Here is a 26,272-nt window from a genome sequence, read left to right on the forward strand (position 1 = left end):
TCACTCCATATTGTAATAATTTCCCTTAAACCCTCAGCTTAGTAACATCGTAGCAATCGCTTGAGGGCAGATTTTTTTACTGCATTTCCTTTTAGCATCAGCTGTAAAACAGTAACAAGAAATGGCAAAAGTTAATAATCAGAGCTATTTTGTCAAGGAAACAAAATCATTCCTTAAAACAAGCTGCTGAAAAAAACTCGAGCTGAAATCCAAGCTTTAGAAACACAGTTTATTGCACTTAAAAAAAAAAAAAAGGATAACACCATGTCATACATTTTTTTAAGTACAAATCTCATTTCAGTGTAATTTCTTACTTTAAAACCGGTCATTGCAGAATTGTACACTATAGGAGAAAGTACCTGGGATTTGATTGTGAGCAACTGCAGTTAAAATACAGATAGAAAACAACTGCATAGTTTGAATGCGTTACATGGGGTTGCACTAATATTCTGGTTACTTGTAGATCTGATTAGTTTTCTCTGTGATTGTATTAATTTCCAGTTCTACAACGCATATGCCGTCATTTCACCCAGGACCAAGAACATGCCATTGTCCATGAACCTGTCAAATATCCTCATTAAGTCAGAGCGACGCATACAGTGCAGTTTAACTTTGTAACTACCTGTCAGAATCAACAGCAGATTTATTGCGAGGTGAAATAACTAAAAAGAAATAATAAAACAGTACTTCAGTGAGCTGCGAATCACACGTAAAGAAATTATTCTTAAAGGTGATTTACTTAGTGTAACGCAAAAGGCGAGAAAAAAAAAAAGAGATTTTAAATAAATACACAGCAACTAAAACATGGTGGCTTGTCGATTTGTGATTGGCCGCTTCTCTATTCAGCATTAAAAAGCAATTACATTTCAGTTGCATATCTTAGAAAAACCAGATTTGCGTTGTAACAAGAATGTTCCTTGCCTTTATCTTGAGGGGAGAAACAAGCAAAGATCTGCTGATCATAAATGAATAAATATGAAAAGAATATTTACAGTAACCATACGGAAGTATTTACAGTATATGGACAGGTGTCACTCTTCTACCAGCTAAAGTACCGCCATTACAGCTGCATGCCTTTCTAAACAACCCCACGCTACACTATTCACAGCTCCAAACCCTTATGCTCAACGCAACCATCATCATATCAGCACAACAACCCTACAATTCAAATCTAGTTAGTTCTACGTGGTCTCAGCAGTGATTATAATATTTATTCGGTATCTCAAACCATCACAGTAACTGACCTAAGATCGGTTTCTAATGTGTAACACCTCACAGTCAAGGTTCATGGCTTTCTGTGCATCTCATGATGGTAAAGTATAGAGACAGAATTGAGCTCCCTCCTCTCATCTCAATATATAACAATGGCTATTTTGCATATAACGTATTGGCAACTTTGTGTGTGTGTCAGAATTCGTCTCGGAAAAGCTAAAACAACTGAAAAAGATCAAATGTTTGAAATTCAAGCATTTAAAAAGCTTTGAGGAGACATCTCTCGAACAATATTCATGAGCGTTAAAAGGAATAGTTCACGTAAAATGTCACAATTCACTCATTGTCGAGTCTTTCCAAACCTTTATGCTGTTATTTTTTGCCATAGGATACAAAAAGAGACGTTTAGCGGACATTTTCCCCATGCAATAAAAGTAAAAGTATCGTATATGGAAAAGAGCAGCATGAACATTCAGCTAAACGTCTCAGTTGTGTTTGGAAAGACACGATGGTTATTTTTTCAGCAAACTATCCCTTTAAATTCTATAGGTACAAAGCCTGCTCATCCTCTTTGATACAAAAAAAAATGACATTAATAAAAATACATTTTATACATAATAAAACAGTACAAAATTCATTTTTTTCTCCTTTGTATTGGCACACAAAGTTGGACTATACAGTCATCTCTGCTTTAAACAAAAACAATGCTATATATATATATATATATCAGTAGTAGTTTTGAATACTAGAAGAGTAGAATAACTGTATCAAACGAAATCAACATTCTGTACGATTCTCCAATTGTGTACGAGTTCATATCAAAAGGAAGAATGTTTCGTTTCAATTATTTCAGTCCGAACGTTTTTTCCCCCTCGCCCAATCGGTCATGTGACTAGTGTTCAGCCAATCACATTCTTATTCCAGTTGATCCAGGTTGATACAAAAAGAAATAAACAAGCAAAGTGGGACAAAAAGCTATTTCCTAGCAGTAAAAGGCATAAAATACCACGTTCAGATACAGACCCTGGATATCTATTGGAAGACATTTAACCGGAACGTCCGTTCATCAGAGGAGGGCAGGAAAACAGCTGCGAACACAGACGCCTCCTACTGGACAATCTGAGCTTGTGGACGGGGTCGCAGGGTTCATGAAGAACACCGGAGCTGATGGAGCTTGATGCTTTGGGGGGTTTGAAGGGGGATGGGAGAGGAGAGAAATGATGGATTGTGGGAGGAGGAGGAGGAGGAGGATGAATGACAGATCTGGAGCATCTGCTAAAAGCTTTAGGAGAAAGACGGTGGTACATCGAGGTCAAGAAAAACAGATCAATCCGCACAGCTTCGGAAATAAAAAGGCTGGACATAATGATCGGCTGAAGTAGTGAGCTGATGCTGAAAAGATGCATCGCGACTTCCTGTTTTTAGATCATCTGCGATGAAAGCAGTGGAAAACATGCGGTGGTAATTACAGGGGGCGATGCTGTGACACGGAGACCATTTCAAAAACCCAATACGTTGCTTTAAACAGGATGAATCGGACAGCTGGATGCTCTGTTGTCATCCCAATGTGGATCAATATTGTTTGGGTTATGCTACAGATTACCCGAGGCATAAACCGCATTGGTTTCCTGGTTGGGGAAATGATATCTCGTTCACTGCTTGCACACTTGGGCTGGATGGGTATCTAGAGGTTCTCGCCGGGCTGGTACTGGGGTTCAGTGGAGGTGAAGTAGTCTTCCAGGAAGCTCTGGAGGTACTCGAAGGTCGGCCTCTCTTCGGGCTCCTTGCGCCAGCAGGTCAGCATGAGCTCGTGAAGGGAGTCCGGGCACTCGGCGGGACAGGGCATCCGGTACCCGCGCTCCACCTGGTCCAGCACCTCCCGGTTCACCATACCTGAGCAGAAGACAGATGTGAGACAGGGTGGATGTGGGTCAGGTGTCAGAATGGGGCTTTGAAACCAGGCAAAGGATGTGGGTCGTCATCAGGGGGGGAACAAACGGAAATTATGTCATGCGCACGGAAAGGGGCTCTTCAAATATGACATTTAATGTGTGTCCAAACTCGGCCACTGTCCTACAACGTTTGGCTCCAACTTTGCCTCAATAAACCTGCCTAGAAGTTTCTAGTATGCCTAGTAAGAGCTTAATTAACAGGCTCACGATGCTTTTGGGAAACGCAGTTTAGCTCCAACCCCAATAAAACTGAACCAAAGTTGATCGTAGAGACCATTGGTTACACAACAACGATATACTTAAAACTTAAACGTTTTTCCTTTGAGTTTTCCACGTACAGACACCATTGTCAAAACGATCCACGGAAACCCTGTATTCTGCTGCCAGGCCATTAGATGGCGATGAAACTCTATATATTGAACATGTAATATGCATGTGCATGACGTCATCGTCTTCAGAGATTCGCGTTTTTGTTGTTTACATGGAGACCATTTTCAAAAACTTGCACTTTGAAACCCGTTTTCAAAACTTCGCGTTTTCAGGCAATCGCTGTTGTCGTGTAAACGAACGGCCAAAACGCATACAAAGTTTTACGTTTTTAGTTGAAAACGATGTCGTGTAAACAGCCCCTTAGGCTTACGATGCTTCTGAGAAACGTGCAGGATTGGACATCCCAGATCTAAGCTTTAGAATTTTAGATATAATATAATTTTTAGAATTATATTTTTTAGAATTAAGATTTGTTTGGATGCCGAATAACTAATAAAGTATTCCATCTTTTTTTTTAGAGAATGACAAATATTCTGCATTGGACACAATGAGAATAATTTTGAGTGAAAATATTAATAATTAAAATGGTGTCAGGCGTTAAAATGGTATCTATCTATCTATCTATCTATCTATCTATCTATCTATCTATCTATCTATCTATCTATCTATCTATCTATCTATCTATCTATCTATCTATCTATCTATCTATCTATCCATCTTATCCATCCATCAATCTTATCCATCCATCAATCTTATCCATCCATCAATCTTATCCATCCATCAATCTTATCCATCCATCAATCTTATCCATCCATCCATCCATCCATCCATCCATCCATCCATCCATCCATCCATCCATCCGTCCATCCATCCATCCATCCATCCATCCATCCATCCATCCATCCATCCATCTTTCTATTAATCCATCTATCCATCTATCTATCTATCTATCTATCTATCCATCTTTCTATTTATCCATCCATCCATCCATCCATCCATCCATCCATCCATCCATCCATCCATCCATCTTCTAGTTTTTTGTAGATGATGAAACCCTGCATCGGACTCAATACTTTAAAACATTTATACAATTTTGAAAAGTAATTTATAAGTAAAAAAAATTACATGTGAACCAGTGAGTTTTTGAGTAATACTGGAATGACTGTACACATGGAGAGCGGCAGTACCTGGATAAGGCACCCTGCCTTTGGTCGTCAGCTCCGTCAGTAAGACGCCAAACGACCACACGTCAGATTTAATGGTGAAGCGCCCGTACAGAGCCGCCTCTGGCGCAGTCCACTTGATGGGAAACTTTGCTCCTGTTGTAATAATGATTTAAGAGAGGTCTGTCACCATGATTAAACCCATTCAATTAAGGTCGAACTGTATAAAAGGCAACAGTATTAACTCTGGAAAATGAGACAATGACGTTATGGCCTCAGGAAAACTGAAGACGTGAAGAAAATGGAAAAGAGCCGTTGTGTTCCTCCTCACCCTGTCTGGCTGTGTACTCGTTGTCCTCGATGAGTCGAGCGAGGCCGAAGTCAGCGACTTTACACACCAGGTTATCACCCACCAGGATGTTGGCAGCCCTGAGGTCCCTGTGCACATAGTTCATTCTTTCCACGTACGCCATTCCAGAGGCGATCTGAGGACAACACGTATATTATAACACCGCCGGGCTCAGTGCCGCCCTCCAGAGTATCCACAGAATATAAATAGATTTATATACACAATGAAGACAATGACAGTGGCGCTTACCCATGCAAAAACTGCACAACAATGGAGTTTTTTTTAGTGAGATGCTCTTTACGACATTCAGGTCTCTAAATATGTTTTTTTTTTATAGTTTAATATAGTACTCTAAATATAGTTTTTTTTTTTTTGGTCCTTGTTCCATTATGGTTTTATTTATTCATTGTTCTTTCTTTTTTGTACAAATGTAGTTTTTCAGGACCATCTAGTGTTATTGCTAGTGTTATAGTTTAATTAACGCAGGTTGTAAGATTGGAAACCTTTACAATAAATTCTGCATCAAAACTAAAATTAATTTGTGACTATTACGGTTTTATTGTAGTTAGTTTTGCAATCATGAAAATGTGTTTAAGTTTAGCTACAGCTCCAATATAATTTAATTCTATTCGATTTTTAATATATACTATATTAGTTTTTTTTAAACTAATTAATACGTTTGTGAATTAAATTATACAGTTCTTTTAAACTTTCTGTTAATCAACAAATCTTAAAAATATATATATCATAGTCTTAATATTTCACACAAATATTAAGCAGCACAACTGTTTTCAACATTGATAATAATCGGAAATGTTTCTTGAGCAGCAAATCATCATATTAGAATGATTTCTGAAGGATCATGTGACACTGAAGACTGGAGGAATGATGCTGAAAATTCAGCTTTGCATCACAGAAATAAATTACATTTTAACATATATTAAAATAGAAAACAGTTCTTTTAAATTGTAACAATATTTCACAATTTCGACTGTATTTTTGATCAAATAAATGCAGCCTTCGTGAGAAGAGACTTCTATTATTTTCTAATATAATGTTTTTAGTATCAAAACAGTTTTTGTTTTTGATTTCATTACTAGACATCATATGATAATGCCAGTGTAAAAGTACCTGAGAGGCCATATCCACAAGCTGAGGCAACCGCAGCATTTTCCCCATGTCACCCTTCAGGAAATCTAACAGGCTTCCTGTGAAAGCAGAAATCACACCTTGACATCTTCATTCACACTTTTATTGGGAGACGTCACAAGAAAGCTGCTAATATCCAGATTTGATGCTCTATACTGTCAGTTCTTATTTCTTAGGCTTCTTCATCCCAATGTAGTTCACTGAATGTCCGCACTGACCTTGTCCCATGTACTCCGTGACGATGTAAATGGGCTCCTCGGAGACGACAGCGTAAAGCTGCACCAGCTTCTCGTGCCGGAGTTTCTTCATCACCTGCGCTTCCTGCAGGAAGGCCTCAGGAGACATAGTGCCAGGCTTCAGAGTCTTGATGGCCACGCCTGTCGTGCCGTTCCAAGTTCCTGATGAGGGGGAAAGGACACTGAAATCATGAAACAAGCTCTGTCTGTTATGTGAATGCATCATTACACAGGCACTCTGGGTATTATACACCGGTGGTGAACTACTTATTTAACTCACAAAGCTTCATTTTTTGATGGAAGAAAGTTGAAAGAAGAAGTCTTACCCATCCAGACCTCCCCGAAACAGCCCTGGCCCAGTTTGATGTCCAGTCTCAGAGAGTCACGTGGGATCTCCCAGGCGTCCCGTGCCAGACCCTGAGTCTGAGGCTTCAGCACTGGACACACGTCAGTCAGACAGTGACACAGGCCGTCTGCGTGCTCTGTGACACACGCCGACAGGAGGAAGTGTGTTAGTGTTTCTCACCTAGAAATAACTTATATATATATATTACTGTAATTACTATAATACTATAATTATTATATTATATTATTTTCTATAGTAATAATAAAATAATTATAATAATTATATAAATAATAATAATATATATAACCAGTCTAAAGCAATAATAAATATATAAATAAAAAAGTATAATTAATATTTTCAGTAATACTATTATATATAATTCTTAATTAATATAACCATAATTGTTCATACATTATATATATATATATATATATATATATATATATATATATATATAATATAACCATAATATAATATATTATATATAATATAATATATATATAAATTATTAATTCGATAGTAATAATAATAAAATAAATAACTAAAATGTTAATTAATATTAATAATATTAATATGAATATAATACATTATTTTAATAATAACTGAATAATAAAACAACTAAAACAAAACATAAATGCATTTATTATTATTATTTTCAATCACTTGAAAAAAAACATACATTATTATTAGGATTATTGTTGATAATAACAATAAAATTGTGTTTTATTTTTAATAATAATCATCAAAATAAAATAAATATTGTTAAATTTATTAAGTTATGAATAACTTAACTATGAATCTTCATATTTAATTTTAGGCCCATTTTAACACTCCTTTTAGGGTTTTTAACACCCGTAGAGCAGTTCAGGGTCTCCCGTGGCTTATACTGCTTTAATCACAATCATTAGAAGTGAAGGATAATTCATTATGTAATTGCTTTATGCCATTTCTCTATTTATAGGCGTTAACAAATCCTTATTTTGCAACAACCTGAGTTCCCACTTCCAGAAATAAGAGTCTGTATCACTTCCCCTCACAGACATTCAGAAACAAGCAGGTGTCTGTGAAAGAGACTCACGGCGGTAGTGGTTGACCAGCTGCTGTAAAGTACTGAACTGAGTGCGTGACGTGATGTAAAATCCCCCGCTGTCCAGCTTCCTGATCTTGTAATGTTTGACATTTAGGCCCTTGACATTGTCGTAATCCAGGACGGAAAGACAGTAGGCACCTAAAAAACACAAAGAATAGAAGTCGTGAAGTGCTCTCGATGACATGAGATCTTTGACCCACGTTTCAGATTCGAAACTGTCAGATTCAACACTTTTGTAGCATTTTATTTTTCTCTGAAGTCTACTTTCTTTACTTAAAGGCGACTTTAGTTTCTAGCATCAAAAACAACTAAGTTAGTTTACACTTGGCAGATGCTTTAATCCATTTTTTTAATCCTGTTAAACAGGCTTTTTTTGTGTGTGTGACTGTACCTTTAAGACTTATTTTTGGTTCCAGTTTACTAGAGTTTGAAATAGCAAGAGTTTCCCTACATGGTATATACATAATTTTGTTGCAAAAATTTAAGGAATTTCCCATTTTCCATTATTGAAACACTGTATATATATAAAAATAAATCCACCCGTTTCAACTTAAATTCAGTTGCTGCCTTACATTTTTAAGTATAATAAACTTGTTATTTCAACTTAAATTATATTAAACTGACTTAAAGTTGAGTTGAATCTAGTATAACTTATTTTAAAAAAGTTGAAATTACTTAAACCCATCAAAATAAGTTAAAAACATAAGTTGCCATGACGTACTAATTGTATAATGTTTTTACAGTGCATGTAGTAATGTCTGAAATATGAAATAATAGTCCGAAAAATCTATTTTGTTTTTAAATATTTTTAAAATAATGCAAATGTTTTTTGTTTAGTATCATATATAATACATCATTGTTGTTTTTTGGCTCATATAGTATAATATAGTGAGAATATAAAGAAAAAAAAAACATCAGTTTTATTCAGAGGACCAAACTGAAATTCTTATAGCTTGTAATGTAAATAAATGAGATCTTACATAAAATGCATATAAATATCAGCTGTCACTCTATACCTCCCAATATTATATTTGATACATTTAACATGATTTGTTTCTACAAAAAGGAATTATGGATAATCAAATCACCCTAATATGGTTCAGTCCAGTAAGTGTTCATCTTAAAATATTAATAACAACATAAAAGTCACGACCTGAAGGGGATGTTTTTTACTTTAACCAAACAGTTGATGGACCCCATTGACTTTAAATTAGTGTCCAATTCTCACAAACTATTAACATTGACTTTGCTTAATCTCCTAATTATTGCTTATTAATAGATAGTAAGGTGGTTAGGGTTAAGTTTAGGTATTGGGTAGAATTAAGGGATGTAGAATAAGGCATACATTTGTGCTTTATACGTACTAATAAACAGCCAATATCATAGTAATATGCATGCTAATAAGAAACTAGTTAATAGTGAGAATTGGACCAAAAAACTACTGTGTAAGTCAATGGGGTCCATCAACTGTTTGGTTACCCATATTCTTAACAATATCTTCTCTCGTGCTCAACATAAGACAGAAACTCGTACAGGTTTGGAACAAATTGAGGGTGAGTGAATTTTCTTTTTTGGGTGAACTGTTTTTTTTTGTGTGTGTGTAAAATGATCTGTAGGGGGCGCTGTCATCATTGCACACATGGCTCATTTATTCATTCACTCTCTCTGTCACTTGCTCCCTCGTTCCCTCTGCGGTCTCTCTTTGGGGTTTGACTCATCCTTCAGCCTCTCTCGTCCTTGTTTTCTCTCTCTCCGGGTAATCTCGGTCTCTCCGTGCCCCTCGCTGACGCTGTGAGATATGGCTCACGGTTATAGGCACAGCTATGGGTTGACCTACTTCTTGCTCTTCATCCCTGCAAGCACTTCTCTGACCTTCACATTCCCTTCTTCATCAGGCTCAAACATGCACACGCAAGCACTCTATCATCTCAAATGAACATTGTTGGTGTAGAAGTGAAGGTAAAGGGCCATATATGGAGCGTAGATCTTTACTATGTTTAGAGAGAGAGAGAAAAGATGGTTGGCCGAGGGAGGAGATGAGGAATATGAGCATGACTACGTCTGACAAACTGACAACAGAAAAGGGGAATTCAACTGAGCAAGCACGTTGTTCTGATCTGCACTACCAAATACTGAAACGCACTTGTTATCACTGTAGACACACGCATGAGCAATTTCCTTATTATGCAATAGTCAGCTCCAGTCTCTGAATGTGATTGGCCGAGTGGCGTTCAAACAGCACTGGGACATTTTTAGTTTGGGAGATGCTTTTATTAATGCCGGGTATACGATTTTGACTCATAAATTCTTGTTGTGTCATCGATACGCGTTGCTTCCCGACAAATTATCGCTTGTTGTGAGCGTAAACGATGGCTAGCGAAGCGGTGTGTTTTGCACTGGATGCCTTGTCATCAGAAAATCCCCCGAACGAAAGAAAACCTGACAGTGGACATGTTCCTAGATTGCACAAAGAGAACTTGAGGTAAAGTATTGTTTTTTATTTTTAGCCAGTAGTAAAAATACATTTAGCCTACTCACCGGATTGCTGAAGAGCCTGCACTATCGTTTTTCACTTTTTGTCATTGTAGTCCCTCGAGGAAACATCATAAAGGCTGGAGTACTGCCATAGCTCCACGAATCTTTCCTCCACTACAACAATACTATCGTCTCGCTTTCATTAAAGCTACACTGTGTATTTTTTTAAGTTGATTCTTAGCAAAAATCACTTTGTTCTTTCAAAATTATATGTGCTCATTAATGTATAATTACTTCTACCAACTCATCAAGTATTCTCGTAAGCGTAAATCTGCCATTTATAATACATACGGGCGAGCTGCTCGAACGGCGGCGGCCATGTTGCGTCTCCATCTTGAAAATACATTAGCCAACGAGGGACATACCTGGCAATTCAAGCTTCGCCTTTCGCGTTTTTACACTCAGTGGCACCGTGACGAAAGCGAGGGGGAGATTACTCGTGACTGCCGGCAGATTTGAAATAATACGGCCACCGTAGGAGTTAAAACGCCTCGGAACGGGAGGGGCTAGAAAGTAATATTCAGTTGGTATAGTCATATACAATTTCACCGCTAGATAGGAGTAATTTCTACACAGTGTAGCTTTAAGGTATGTTTGAAAGCCGTGTGGTGTATAGAAGAGCCGGAGTGCTCCTATTGGTCAATGTCCCAGATGTGACGGAAGCCGTCGTGGCTTCGGAAGCCGTTAACATGCCATTAAACATGCCAGTCTTTCTGTCGTGAAGCATCGCAGTCGTGGCGTCGGTTGTCGTCAATGACACACTACTATACGAGATAAAACGATCGATTCTTGCATCCCGACACACATTGTCGTTTACAAATCCCCGCGACACCATACGTCAAACGGATCGTGCCAAAATCGTGTAGTCTGAACCGGGCATAAAAAACAGCTACTTTTTATCAGTTCCTCCATTCCCTGGCCCTGTGATGTCGAACTCATGACCTTGATTCCCTTGTTTTTATTCTGACACCATTCTTTACTTATACTTACAGTTTGACCTATGAATCAGTACTGTGTGTGTGACCAGGCGTATGGTTAAAAAAGAAGAAGAATATATTCTACTATATATTCAACTGTAAACATAATAAAAAATTACAATTTAAGTAAACTAAAATGTTTTCATTAAATATATTGTTTTTATTTTATTTTATTTATAATAAAATTATACATTTTTATTTTATTAATAAACTAAATGTATGTTATAAATAACTTAATAATAATAATATCTTCTATAGTGACAATAAGTAACAATAAATGCATTTTATTTTAAATAATACATAAAAAAAAAAAATAGCTTATCACCTTTGGTTGTCTCACTCTCTCTGACCAGGAAAGTTCCTCTCCTGTTCTCCAGACTCAAGAGGAGTCGCTCCGAGTCCCTGCGTGTGATTTTTCCAAAGTACCATCTGGACAGAGAGACGGAGAAAGAGAAAAAGAGAGAGAGAGATGGTATTTAGAGGGAGTAATCACATGTAGCATTATATCAGAGACGTACAGCTGGCCAGAAATATATTATTATGATATTATTTATGCTAGTAGGCAGACAGAAATGCAATTCTATTGTGCATTTATGTACACTACTACCATTCAAAAGTTTGGATTTTTTCAAATATTTGAAAAAAAAGTATCTTATGCTCATCAAGGCTGCATTTATTTATATAGTAAAAACACAAAACAGTAATATTGTGAAATATTATTACGATTTCAAATAGCTTTTCTATTTGAATATATTTTAAAATGTAGCCTAATTTATTTTTGTGATCAAAGCTGAATTTTCTAATCTAATTTCTAATTTCTAATCATCAATGTTGAAAACAGTTGTGCTGCTTCATATTTTTGTGGAAACAATCATACATTTCAGTTTACTTCAGCATATCAGCATATAATCAGCATATATTTTAAATAAAAATAATGTCTAACATTATAAATGTCTTCACTGTCACTTTTTGATCAATTTAATGCATCCTTGCTGAATAAAAGTATACATTTGTTTACTAAACCTTTGAACGGTAGTGTACGCTTAATCATGGCAACACTGTTCTGAATTTTTTTTTGTAGAGTACGTTTTGGGCCTAAAATGATAACAGTTCTCATCTGAATTGTACTGCATGACATATTGAACATTGATTCAGGTTGTAATATTCCCATTTCTGGTTCCAGCAACAAAAAAACAATGGTGTTTGGGATTCATGACTGACCCAGTGACATTTAGTGTCTATAAATCAGGCATGTTGTTCGCCGCTCATGGCAGGCTCTCTCTCAGTCTTACCTTTTCTCCAGAGTCAATCTGAGATGACTGGCAAGGCAAGGGTGGAAAAATTAGTCATTATAGGTTTCAAAGGAGTGCCTGTGTGTATATGTTTAAAAGCGCCAGTCGACTGAGCAACAGCGCACGCGTGTGTGTCTCAGGAAATATTACGAGTTACATATGAACAGGACAGACAATAGATGAGCTGCACGGGGCACATGTTGGCGACTTTTACACGTTCAAGAGGGAAAAGGTCTTTTGGGCTGCATGAGGTTTTTTCTTTCTAACTGATGAGATGGTGGAGAGACTCATAATGATGGAGGACAAGAGAGCAACCATGAAGGGAAAAATGAAGGACTCAAAAGGTCAGACCGGAAGGAGAGAGAGGGGCGAGTGTGAATCAGTTTGTTGGTAACATCACAAAGGTTGAGCTTCAAGTAAAAAAAAAAACTGGAACGGAAATATTTCTGTACTAAAATACTCAGTGTTTGCAAATTGATGATTCATGAACAAATCGTTCTGTTGAGTCAGATTGTTTCCAACTTGGAACAAATGACTCTCATGAGCTGCTTCTTTTTAATGAATCAGATCGAGGACTCATAGATCAATCACTGATCACAGTCGGGGAGGTTCGAAAAGTAGCGTGATTCACTCACATGTAGAGCTGCTTTAAAACTGAATTCTGCTTTATTGACACTGTTATTGAACTGAATTGAATCAACATTGAACTGACTTGAGCTGACTCAGATTTAAGTCGAGTCGACATGGTGTCAATAATGAACCAATAAGCCTGAACCTCGAGCCGAGACTCGAACGCGGGTTTCCTTGTGCACAGCAACTTTGACACAGCGCTCCTACATAACAGCTTCTTTTTATCCGTTCTTTCTCACAGATTTCTGCTCGTTCTAAATCAGATACAGATAAAGTAGCACGGTAAAGATTACATTTATATGAATGCATTAGTGAGAGCGATTGCGTGCGAATTAATACTACCTGGCAGCGTTTATTTTTATTTAGCCTTTATTTATCCAGGTAAACTGTTTGAGAACCACTTCTCATTTACAAACATGACCTGGCGTCTAGATATATTATAGAACTTTTCAGTTTCTAAGTTATTTTATTGATAAATCACAGAACAGTGTTGACAATACATTTCTGCGCAACAATGTGCGAGCTACTGTCTGTATGTGTGTGTGTGTGTGTGTGTGTGTGTGTGTGCTTTACAATGCCGCAGCGCATTAGTTTTACTTACGTCTACAATAAGCCGTTTAAAAAGTGCATTAACCCAGTCATTTTTGAGCATCCAGATGATATAATCAAACATATCTTGTGTAGCGCTTTCTGAGTATGCATTTACTTGCCATAACTGTTGAAAAAAGCATATTTATTATAATAATCAAATATTTATTTTCCAGTTGCGCCCTCTATAGGCCACGATCAGCGCCTAGTCGACGTCATGGCAGAGAATTAAAGTTGACTAGCCTGTGCAACTGATTCTGTTATTTTCCTATTCATCACTGTGAAGCTGCTTTTGAAACCTTCTGTATTGAATAAAGCCCTATATAAATTGATTATAAACCGAAATTAAACTGATTTGCCCAACTATTGTTTTGTTTAGTAATATAATCATAAATGGAATCGTTAAGGAACCAGAATCATTTCTGACATCACATCGAGGGGGAAAAAACAGAGGAGGCACGGGGAGGAGAACAGCAAAGAAAAGAAGAGAAAGAGGAGGAGGAGGAAGAGGATTTACTCTTCAGCCTGGATGGAATCAGACGGTGCCACATAATTGCTGGGAATGTATCCACTCTCTCCTGTCGTCAGCGAGCGAGCCAGCCACCAGTCGCCCTCCCTAAGACAGCAGAACAAACACACATGCATAATACACCTGCAGTTTGACTCACATATTTGGTGCATATCTGGTGACACATTCACGAATTTCTTACCCGCCCAAAACACACACCCTGAGATTACATCTGTGGTATTATGCCTGCTTTATCATCCCTGAAACGATGTATTAGAATGCAGACGAAGCTCTTCTAAAGACATTAACTCACCCTCAAGTGGTCCCAAACCCTTATGAATTACTCCAACAACAAAAAAAAGTTGTTTATTCTTAGTAAGTCAAATGTCATTCAGGGTTTTCAACAACTTTACTGTCATTTTTTTAAATCATTTTAATCCGTTCTTACTGAATAATTGTATTAATTTTCTTACAAATCAGTTTTCTGAAGCCATATAATAGCTTTGAGACATGACAGACATTTATATTATTATTCACGGCTACATATAATGCACAAGTTGTATGAACTACAGTTATGGGGCTTTTTTTGGGCATATATTGGCAATGCAAACATTTATGAAAACATCTCCTTTTGATTCATATAAAGAAAGAAAATCATCTGGGATTGGAATGACTGACTCTTTTCATTTTTGGGTGAATTACTTACTGCAAAAAAGAAAAAGAAAAAAAAAAGAAACCTGTCTGGGTTGTCTTAGAGTCTTGATGTGTTTTTAATAATAGATGGTGTGTTTTAGTGTGAGCAGTGGGGTGTTAGACTGTGACTCACTCCCTAAGCTAAAGTAATAAGACTTTATCCATCGCCAAGACATGCTGACCCGACACAAAACCTTCTCCAGGTCTCTGAGCTACTGCTTGCTGTCGTTAAACATAATTAAAACATAACCGCACCAGTGAAAACAATGACATGTATACACAGATGGACACATATTCATATTCATACAATGCAAATATATTATTCATACGCAGGGTACCATTCAAAATTCAGATGTTAATAAATTATTCATGTACAAAAGGGCATAAAACAGTGATTCTGATAAGCAGGGTTTATGAGAAGAATGAACTGGACGAGGCTACTGTACGTTTGAGACAATAATTTAAGTTGAAAAAGCTGATGGCTAAGGCTGCATCCCAATTCTGAAAGTCCGGCCACATTGGCAAAATTTCGCATGCAAAAAAGATCCATTGAATACCCTCAATAGTGTAGAAATGCAAACAAATGAAAAACATGAAATAAAAATGTGACAATTTTAGTGCATTTTAGTCCAAGTCTGTTAGCTTTGAGGCCATTTTTATGCTAGCGTACTCTTAGAATAGCATATATGCACGAAAAAAATTAACTTTTAGCACATATACGAATTAAGTCTTTCAATTCAAAGTACCACTTACAAATTATTATCCAATAAAATCATCCATGGAATGATAATGAAAACTATTAAGTTAGTTAAACTAAAGGCTATTGGCTATGTTCATTTAGCTAAATGCTACTGCTATCTTAACATGATTGTTTTTAATGATATTAATTTAGTGACCACATTAAATCAAACTGTGACAACAGTTTTTGTGTATTTTGGTCCAAGTCTGTTAGCTTTGAGGCCATTTATATGTTAACATACTCTTAGCATAGCATATAGCATACGCACTAAAAAAAAAACTTAACACACATACGCATTTAGTCACACTATGCACATTTAGTCTTTTAATTTATGGGCCGTATACAGATTTCTGTCCAATAAAATGATCTCTGGAATGAGAATGAAAACTAACAAGTTAGCTAAACTGAAAACGTAGCCAGTAGTCTATATTTTTACTGTTAATTTAACTAAATGCTAATGCTATCTTAACATTATTGCTTTTAGGTTCATTCATTTAATGACCCCATGAAATCCAAATCTGAATTTAGTGGGTTTTAGGGCCAATCTGTTCAACCTTATATTTTTATTTATATTTTACTATTTAAAAAAAAGGGTCATGTAGATGTTCCCGTGACAACTTCCTGTTTAAACAGGAAATGTGTCAACACAGGATAGAAAATTTTATATTTGACATATTATTTTCATCGTTCAATGATTTATGATGAATTGACCTAATCTAGCAATGCAGATAACATGAAAATTGGCATGCAGCCTAAACAAATGTAAAGGAAAAATCGACAATACACTAAAGGACCAACCACAAAGTCAGTGTGAAGGACAAATGTAAAATGGTTGTGAGGGAGCCAGTTATGAGGAGATGTGACACTATTTATGGACCACTTCCACAATCTCTAGAAAGTCAGGACTAATGTCAGGTGGACAAGCAAATGGTGAAATGACACACACACACAAACACACGCATAGAAAATGGACATTGAAAGCTGAAAGCAATAGCAACTTTACCAACCTGGGGTTCAACTTTCTCCTACATAAACGATTGAGAGCGTGTAGAGGAAAAACACAGAGGAGACGTGAAGTGTTTGGACATTAAGAGCAAACAGCAGAAGCTACAAACATCCCACATAGCCTCAAAAACTGATTGAAGGTCAAATCGCAGCAATGACGCACTGAAAACAAAGCTTTTATCCAACTTGTCTGTGAAGTACTAAAAATATGGAAAACAATTACTGTAATGTGCATTTGATTATCTCAAAATGTGAACTGACACATGACTCTGAAGGTCCCAGCATAAGCCGGAGCAGCTTAGAGATTTGGTAAAAAAGCTGATTACTCTATTATCGGTGGCTTCTGGGATGGGTAATGGGCAGCAGTGGGGATTGGTTACGGTTTAAAGGGTGAATCTCATAAAAACGTGCCTAGGTTTCTGTTCAAACTCCCCATAATTGGTCTCAACTACAACACTATTTTAGTAAACTGTTGTAGGGTGTGTTCACACATTTGTAGTTCGGTTCTCTTGGTTCTTTTGAAAGAAAATAATAAATGTAATCTTGATTTGCTTAGCCTTTACACTGTCATTTTTAACACTGAACCTAGAGATTAAAAAAAAAAACGCTTTTATGACATATTTGTGATGAGAATATTTGTGATGTCCTGTTTTTGGTTCGTTTAGTTGTCTTTGGTCATATTCATATTTCAGTCGAACCGCACCCAGAGTTCGTTTAAAAAAATGGACAGAGACCCATCTTATCGGTCTGTTTGGTGCACACCAGGGTTCACATGGCAGCGTTCACACTTATTCAAATAAACCGCACTAACAGAGCAATCGCTCCAGAGTTCATTTTAATCGAACCAAACCTGCCAAGTGTGAACACACCCTTAATGTTTAAAAAACGGATTTATTACAAATTACAAACGATTGTAAAAACTACATGATGCTGATTTAAGTTTCACAAACCGTAAGAACACATCAAATGCATCATCGAGTCTGATATGACTGAAAGTGATTACCCCAGTTCATTAAGTGAATCATATGCTAATTTGCATTAGATTAATTCAGTCAATGGTTTATCAGAATGATTCAAGCAGAAAATCTGTGCGTCTTACTATGCAAGTTTTAAAATAGTTTGTGCTTAAAAAGCACAAAATTCTCTTTACTGTAAAAGGTCAAGCAGTTTTACTTCTAAATCTTTTTTTTGTAAATCCCATTATTCTCAACGATTTCATTATAAATTGATTAAATAACAGGCAGTACTATTTGTTTTCCTTATAAAGATGACAATTTGGGAAGGAAAATTGCTTATTTGTCATGAAAATAACATCTCAATGTAAATGTACTTAATGTTACTAAATACATGCTTAATTTTCTCTCTGCAAAAAAAAAAAACGATTTTATTGATTCGGGGTTTAAATATGACCCGGACAAGGTCTGTTTTGAAGGATTCACCCATATACTACACTGTGTTCGGCCTGACATAAAAAGAAAATCACCAGGTCTGCTTTGTGCTGAAACCAGAGGATGTTACTGAGAGTGTTTTTTCTTCTTCTTTCTTCTCCTAACGGTAGCGCTGTACACTGAAATAAGGAAGTGAACCGCAGGTGTAGAAAGGAAGGAAAATGCTCCCTTTGGTCCGGGAGGGGAAGTGGAGGTAAAGACGTGCAGCTGAGCTTTTCTTGTGCACAGGAAGACCAAAAAAGGAATCCAGAGAACAAAAAGCCGTCATCTCCCACAAATACAGCGCCTTCAGAGGGAGCCAGTTCCTATGGTTACCGGAGAGGAAGAGGAGCGGGGGCTACATGTGCTGGGGGGGGGTTCAGCAGCCAGAACAGCCAGAGCCCAGACAGATGAGAGACATGTGCGTGCGTGTGCGTGTGTGTGTGTGTGGATGTCTGCCTCAGTGGGTGTGTCTATAGCCCCCGGGAGCCCTGTTATTTTTTGCGCGAGTATGTTCATGCGTTTCCCTCTTACGTGTTATTGACAATCTGGAGTCGTTCTCCTTTCCTGAATGACAAATCGGAGGCGGTTCGTGACTCGTAGTCATACAAAGCCACAAACGTGGTCACGCCGCCTATGGAAAAATACAAGAGACAAACATAGACTGTTATCTTGATGCATTCAATTTTAAAAAAACTTCAGCAGGGAAATTTCATTAACATAAGTAAATAATGCAATGTTGGGTTGCTAATGGAAATGGGCGTCCTAAAATAGCCTAGACTTGCAGAGTCAGACTTGTGACTATCAGCATGCATTTAAGTGACCTAAATCAAAAATGTTCCTTCCATGTGGCACAAATCGGATATGACTCACGAATGTGTAAGCAGTAAAAAAAGCACATGGATTCCGATATTCTCAGATAGGTTTCAGGTCTCATGCATATGTGGAAATAAATCTGATATGAATCATGCATTGTGCATTTGTAAGCAGACAGATCGGACATTCCCGTCAATGCGAGTCGTACGTCTGAAAAAGCGGCGGTGGCGAATGACGCCAAACATGATCACATGACTCTTTTCAATAGAGGACGAAGGCTCAACCCAATGTTTTGCTGAACTTTGAAAGATGGTGCGGAAACTTCCAATTCATGCAATACCACTATTGTACAGAAAATACTAAATAATTTAGATGAATACTGTGAAAAATGCACAATGTTCACAAACTTTGTGGCCAAAATTTTGTAAAATAAGTAAGGCCAATAAGTAAAAAAGTACTAGTAATTTAATGGACAAACTGCAGGAAATCCATTCAAGTAGTTTTCCACAGAAATGTATCATTGTTTCAACAATTGTACTGACAAAACCTGTGCATCTTGACTTTAAGAGACTCACCAGCCAAACAGAGCGGAGCTTGGGAGTTAGAAAATCTTTCGAGTATGCATCAAACTGTCCATTAACGGTCTGATGTGGCCTTACAGGAAAACTGTGACTGTCATTAATGAGATTTTAACTCCGTTAATTCATTAAAAATTGATTGCGCCAGCTATAACTGTATACATGATGAGCCTGATTTACATGGACAATAGGCGTGATGAAAAGCACTATTGTGATTAAGATGCATGTTTTTCCTGCACTAAAGTAGTGCAACTGTTGAGTCAATTCACCCTCAGACTTCTTTGCCCATTTCCTTTAACACTTTAATACTGAAAGTCACCAAAAGCAGAACCGTGATAATGACACATTGCATCCCGGATCAGACAGAGGTGTGTTACCCGCTAGCATGCCGCCCCTGTTAGGAGATGTGATGGTAGTGGAGATCACTCCTCCAAACAGCGCCTGCTCTGCGTTGATCATGGGCTGGGTGCCGCGTCTGCTGCCGTCCACCGGAGGACTTCGGTTGGGGGTGAAGGATGACGGGTTGGGACTAGAGTGGTGTCCTCCGGTGCCATCGTCCAGACTCCGGGAGCGCTGGCTGATCTCTTTGGGTTTACTCTTGGCTCCGCCCATGGCCTAGGCCTGAAAACAGACAGATCATTCACATCATGATTTTACCCCAAACACCTTGCTATACACTTAATTCTAGAGTAATTAAAATTAGTTTATTAAAAATTCAAAATGGAAATTAAAATTGTATATATATATATAATATAATATAATATATATATATATATATATAAACTAGAACACCATTACAATTACCTAGTAAGGGCCCAACATATCTAAATATATAAATGTAAGTCCAAATATAGTTATAACATAACTGTAGATCTGAATTTATAAATACAAGTTTGAATATATTCAAAAGCCTGTATATATACACAAATTTGAATATATAAATGTATGTAAATCTGAGTTATAACTACATATTTGGATTTACATTTATATAGTCATGATTTACATACATGTATATATGTATATATATATACACACACACATTATATATAATATGATATTCTAATGTATCTACACACAATATATATATTTTTCTATACATTTTAGTCTTGTATCTATACATTCAGACTTATAAGCCTGAATATATATAAGTGTAAAAACGAAAATATAGTTATAACTCTGAATATACAGTATAAATGTAAATCTGAATATATAGTCATAAGTCAAAAGATATTAAATCCTTATTATATAAATTCATATATTGTCTGTTTGGGGACTGAATATTAGCACAGGATTAGGTAATGAACATCATTTTACTGGGGAAACCTGGGGATATACTGTACCTACTTACTCAATAAAAAATGAAATGGTTCATGAATCTTTTTTTTTTTTTCAGTATCTGAACCTACATCTACCAGTCTAGATTTTTAACCACCATCCCACATTGCCTGTAACATACTATTACATTCATTAATTGCAGGGTTTCATGTTGGACTTTTGACATAAGCTTTTTTCTTATATATATTTATATATATATAAAAATATGTTGTTCAGAAAAATAACTTTCATCTAATTTGTAACATTAAAACACTTCAAACGAATATTTGACCCCCTCTTTTTCCAGCGCTGTCGCTAGAGACCAGCCCGTTTTCATGATTTATGTATGAACCATGAATTATTAACCAACTATGCATCCAAGCAATATTCTGTTATTCCTTAAGTAACACAAATAAACAGTGATACTGGTGCGCTAAAATATCTGTATCTAGAGAGATATTCAGTGTTAAATCATAATCTCATTACTGAACTCTTCAACCATATATTGAAATTCAGGCCATTTTAATTAACTAGATTTTTACATTTTCTTAAAAAATGTGTTTGCTGAGCATGCAAAACTCACTGCCATGATGCTAAGGTGTTCTGGATCGTTTCAAAATGTGTTTTTAGAAGAAATAAGAATATATGAGAAATAAAAATGGGTGGGCCTTGATTTTTTTCCTTGATTGGTGATTGGACATTGAAAATGGAGATGTTTCAGCGATTATAATTTTGATTAAATATTACGAAGACTAATTGTTAATGCAATAACATGCCCTGATGAGTCTCAATAACACCATGAATGTATATTAAAAATGGGCAGCAAAATGCATTTCTATACTTGCCATTAGGGGTTCTGCCTAAGCAAGCGGCACTAATAAAAAGTCAGAGATTCCTAAAAGCGAGTTAAAAAAAAAGAAAAAAAATTGAAAGAATGCCTGGCATGTGAATGTCATTTTATCACAGACATATTTGACCAAAGTGAAACATTACAGAAACCGAGTGGCCGCAGTTTGTGCGCCCCACAGAAGCCTGAGGTTGTGTTAGTGCACTTTAACCTCAGTTTAGCCGAGTACAGGAGCGCTCAGCTGTTTCCTCTCACATACCAGTGACAGCCGCTGCAATACGATCCTCCCGGACCCCCCAACACACACACACACATTCTTCCACATGTCATACTCTCTGTCTGCCAGCACAGACACACACATTCTTCGAGGGACAGACAGAGACGATTTCCCATCTACCCACACAAACCTCACACGGCACACACTTCTTTCCAGCCCTTAGCTCTCTGTAAACGCTCCTCACCCGTGCAGAACAAGCCCCCGCTTGCCCACGGGATGAGAAATTCTCCACAACAAAAGTCTCTTTTCCTAGAAAGCCCGGAGGACTGGCAGCTCATGGCGAAGGGTCTCTTAGAGGAGCTGTTACAGGCCCGGTGAAGGGGAACTAATCTCAGCAGAGCAGTGTGAATGAGGGGTCAGGGAGCGGCCGAGGGCCCTGGAGCCCTGCAGGAGCGGAGCCGTCGCAGAGGAGCTTTCACTAGAGACCCGCGCACTTCAGGTTCACCGGCAGTGCCATGAACCGTACAGTCACAAGACGGGAGTTATGAGGAGAGTCTGCAGATATACCACTAAAGACCTGCACTGACCTTGAAACTATAGGAAATTCATGCTATTTTTTCATGACAGAAGGCCTGTCCACATCGATTCTAATGCAACTTAGATTACATATTGTATACAGGATTCACAAACAAACTCTCATGCAAACCTGCAGCTTTTTCGTCAAAAAAAAAGAAAGGAAAAAAAGCATTGGAATGAATTTTTCAGCATCAAATCAGAGCAAAAAGAAAAATAAGATTACAGACTGAAATTACAAAACAAAAGAAAAGCAAAACAACATAACATAAGAACAAAAGACTAAACCAACTAACGAAACACAAACAAAACTAAGAAACTAAATAAAAACAAAACCTAAGACAAAAAAACATCAAACAAAATAAATACAAAACAAAAAATATTTAAGAAAAAACAAAACAAAACAACTAAATAAAAAAGAAACAAAAAAGAGGAAAAACAACCACAAAAAACAAACAAACATAAAAAAGTACAAAAGAGCAAAAAATAATAAACGGAAAAAGCTACAAAAATAAAGAGAGAAAAAAACACAACAAAAACTAGTAGTAATAGTACATAATAACATTTTAAGTCTGTCACATTAGGTCAGACTGATTTAATGTAAATATTCATAGAGATTTCATTCAATTATTTGTTCGTCAACAATAAACCGGCATAAATACGTCATATCTGATAGTTTGGCTTTACAAAAATCCTCTTTTATAAACCAGTCAGGCCCTATTCCTGCCAAAAACGCAATCTGTGTTAGAAAGCGGCTGCAATGCATGATTGAGTCCCTGTGAAAAGTTGTTTAAGAAAACTGAAAGAGAGAAACAACAGCTTATTAGTATGTAGGCTATGTCCTCCACCATATGGGCTCCAGATTACATAAATGTTTCATTTATGGGTGCTACTGTCCCTGTGTATCCCATTCAGTGTCAAGGGAAAACTAGCATCCTGCAACAACAATGTCTTGTTAATGTCCAATTAATGCCTCCAACTGTAAGAAGCAGGATGAATTTACTGACACGTTTGATAACGCTAAACCACAATGAGATGAATCAGGGTGAACTCTGGGTAATCAAAGAGCAGCTCATGCCTCACTAATGTCCAGCCACAATAAAAACGGTCATTAAAAGCAAAGGCCCAGTCATTACAAATAAAGGCTAATCTAATTTCCCACGCGAGGTGTGAATGTTTGGCTCTGGATAACACGGTCTCCATGCCCAAGGACACAGTCGTGTCCGGGAACGACCTTATTGAGGTTCGGAATGTGACGAATGATCATCGGAAGAAGGATTCTGGCATTATGTAAAGCATCATTGATCTATGGCAAACAACAACTGGGAACAGGACGTTCATTCACGGACTTCATGCGGTGTTGTGTCAATGGCTTATGAGGTCTAGCTGACGGATAAAGTCACCGGAACAAATGCAGAATTGAAAAGGCTATTTGAACAATAAAACCCCACAACAACAAAACTGATTCTGCATAAAAAATTACCAAATGACAGAAAGGTTAATAAAAGTATATTTTGTAAGTTTTCTGAAAAACGATTAGTGAATGCCAAGGCATTGCTTTAAAGGGCGTTCTGGGCGGCTACTTGCTGGCCCAACTATTAGTCTGAATGCTTAGAAAAGTAATAAGACAGCAATATTATTCATAAACAAAGCAATATTGGTAATGTTTGCCATAGCCACATCACCCTGTAGTCCAAGACTGGTTGCCTAGTCCAAGCTAAGCAGGGTTGGGCCTGGTCAGTACATGGATGGGAGACCTTCTGGGAAAACTAGTGGCGCTTTTCCACTGCATGGTACGGTACGGCACGGTTCGTTTGATGCTTTTCCACTGCATGGTACGGTACGACTCGGCTCGGTACGGCTCACTTTTGCCGTTTTTCCACTGCATGGTATGGCACGGTTCGGTACGGCACGCTTTGCTGCTTTTCCACTGCATGGTACGGTACGGCTCTGCTTGGTACGGCACACTTTGTGCCGCTTTTCCACTGCATGGTACGGCACGGTTCGGTACGGCACGCTTTGGCGCTTTTCCACTCCATGGTACGGTACGGCACGGTTCAGTACGGCATGCTTTGACGCTTTTCCACTGCATGGTACGGTACGGCACGGTTCAGTACGGCATGCTTTGGCGCTTTTCCACTGCATGGTCCGGCACGGTTCGGTACGGCACGCTTTGGCGCTTTTCCACTGCATGGTACGGCACGGCATGGTTCGGTACAGCACGCTTTGCTGCTTTTACACTGCATGGTACGGCACGGCATGGTTCGGTACAGCACGCTTTGCTGCTTTTACACTGCATGGTACGGCACGGCATGGTTCGGTACAGCACGCTTTGCTGCTTTTACACTGCATGGTACGGCACACTTTGTGGCGCTTTTCCACTGCATGTTACGGTACGGCACGGTTTGGTACCTCATTCTTTGGCGCTTTACCTCTGCATGGTACGGTACGGCACGGCGCTTTTCCACTGCATGGTACGGCACGGCACGGTTTGCTGCTTTTCCACTGCATGGTACGGTACAGCACGGTTCGGCGCTTTTCCACTGCATGGTACGGTACAGCACGGTTTGCTGCTTTTCCACTGCAAGGTACGGCACGGTTCGGTGCTTTTCCACTGTATGGTACGGTACGGTACAGCTCGCTTTAAATGGTACCACCTCTGTTCCAAGCGTACCGTACCGATACTAAAATGTGACATGAAAACACTGCAGATCACTGATTGGTCAGAAAGAATCGTCCAGCGTCATTGTATTGGCGACACGAGACAAACCCGCTAGATTTAAATAGCCAGTAACAGCCACCGCTGTAGCACCTGTTTTTAAACTACTTGCTTAAAAAAAAAAAAAAAAAAAAAAAAAAAACGCCCAAAAAGAAATGGCTAAATCGTGGTCAGTGGACGAAGTGCAGATGTTCCTCTCTTTGGTTGCCGAGGAGCGGATAAACTATAACGATCAGTCTGTAATCCCACCCACTTTGAAGCGGTACTAACTGCAGTGGAAACGCAAACCAAGCTAAAGCGAATCGAGCTGTGCCGAGTCGTACCACGCAGTGGAAAAGCGAAGCGAACCGTGCCGTTATGTTTAATTAAGACATAAATGCCTAGATTTTCAAGGTGCAGACTGATGGGGCAGTGAACCCGAGGTTACCCTGTGAGTCAGTCCTAGAGCTCCTCCTGTCCGATTTTAGGGGAAAATCGGGTACATCGGAGACGTCCAATAGATTGCTTAGGCGCCGAAAGAACACCACAGACACAGTGTGATCACCACGGGAAAATTTCAGTTGTGAAAAATATGATCCACCGATGATGATATGATATCACTGGTGGTGGTTGAGGAGAGACCCCTGATATAACTGTAGGCACATCAGGTGGACAGTAGTACATAGTACATACTGTAGTAAAGTGCCTCATTCATTCATGTTTGACTCAGCAACATCATAATTACAAAATTCAGCATCAACATTTTTGATAAATCTCTCCATATTTGAAAGATGAGCAGACAGGCTTTATTCCGGATATTGCTTAAGCCTCAAACATATCGTGAGCACTGGTGAATCTGAGATTAGACCAGGGAATCATCCAATTTAATCCAAACACAAATTAGGACCTGATTTCTATCCCGCTGCGCACAGGACAGGATGTTAGATTTCTGCGGCGCAACAAATTAAAGGACTGGATAAATACAAACTTGCATTTAACTTGGCCTCAGGCAACCTAAACCACATCTCAAATAAATTGGTTAGCTGTATGTGACAGCATAGCGTTGGG

General features: G+C 38.0%; 1 protein-coding gene across 5 annotated transcripts in view; it reads right to left on the reverse strand.

The window, feature by feature from the left end:
- Window positions 1-210: 210 nt before the first annotated feature.
- src (v-src avian sarcoma (Schmidt-Ruppin A-2) viral oncogene homolog) overlaps window positions 211-26,272 on the reverse strand; it is a 51,855-nt gene continuing 25,793 nt past the window's right edge. The window contains exons 2-14 of one of the 5 annotated variants that reach the window (XM_079588257.1): window positions 19,933-20,176; window positions 18,696-18,795; window positions 16,737-16,754; window positions 14,307-14,405; window positions 12,572-12,598; window positions 11,605-11,708; window positions 7,756-7,905; window positions 6,658-6,813; window positions 6,314-6,493; window positions 6,078-6,154; window positions 4,929-5,082; window positions 4,622-4,753; window positions 211-3,105 (exon numbers count right to left, since the gene is read on the reverse strand). In XM_079588257.1, coding sequence (XP_079444383.1) covers window positions 2,897-3,105; window positions 4,622-4,753; window positions 4,929-5,082; window positions 6,078-6,154; window positions 6,314-6,493; window positions 6,658-6,813; window positions 7,756-7,905; window positions 11,605-11,708; window positions 12,572-12,598; window positions 14,307-14,405; window positions 16,737-16,754; window positions 18,696-18,795; window positions 19,933-20,167 — 1,641 coding nt within the window. In that variant the 5' untranslated portion in view covers window positions 20,168-20,176 and the 3' untranslated portion in view covers window positions 211-2,896. Of the gene's footprint in view, window positions 3,106-4,621; window positions 4,754-4,928; window positions 5,083-6,077; window positions 6,155-6,313; window positions 6,494-6,657; window positions 6,814-7,755; window positions 7,906-11,604; window positions 11,709-12,571; window positions 12,599-14,306; window positions 14,406-16,736; window positions 16,755-18,682; window positions 18,796-19,932; window positions 20,177-26,272 lie in introns of all 5 variants that reach the window. The other 4 variants (XM_079588261.1, XM_079588258.1, XM_079588259.1 and 1 more) reach the window with 4 other exon arrangements.

Source organism: Phoxinus phoxinus, assembly GCF_949152265.1.
Source record: "Phoxinus phoxinus genome assembly, chromosome: 18".
Lineage (NCBI taxonomy): Eukaryota > Metazoa > Chordata > Actinopteri > Cypriniformes > Leuciscidae > Phoxinus > Phoxinus phoxinus.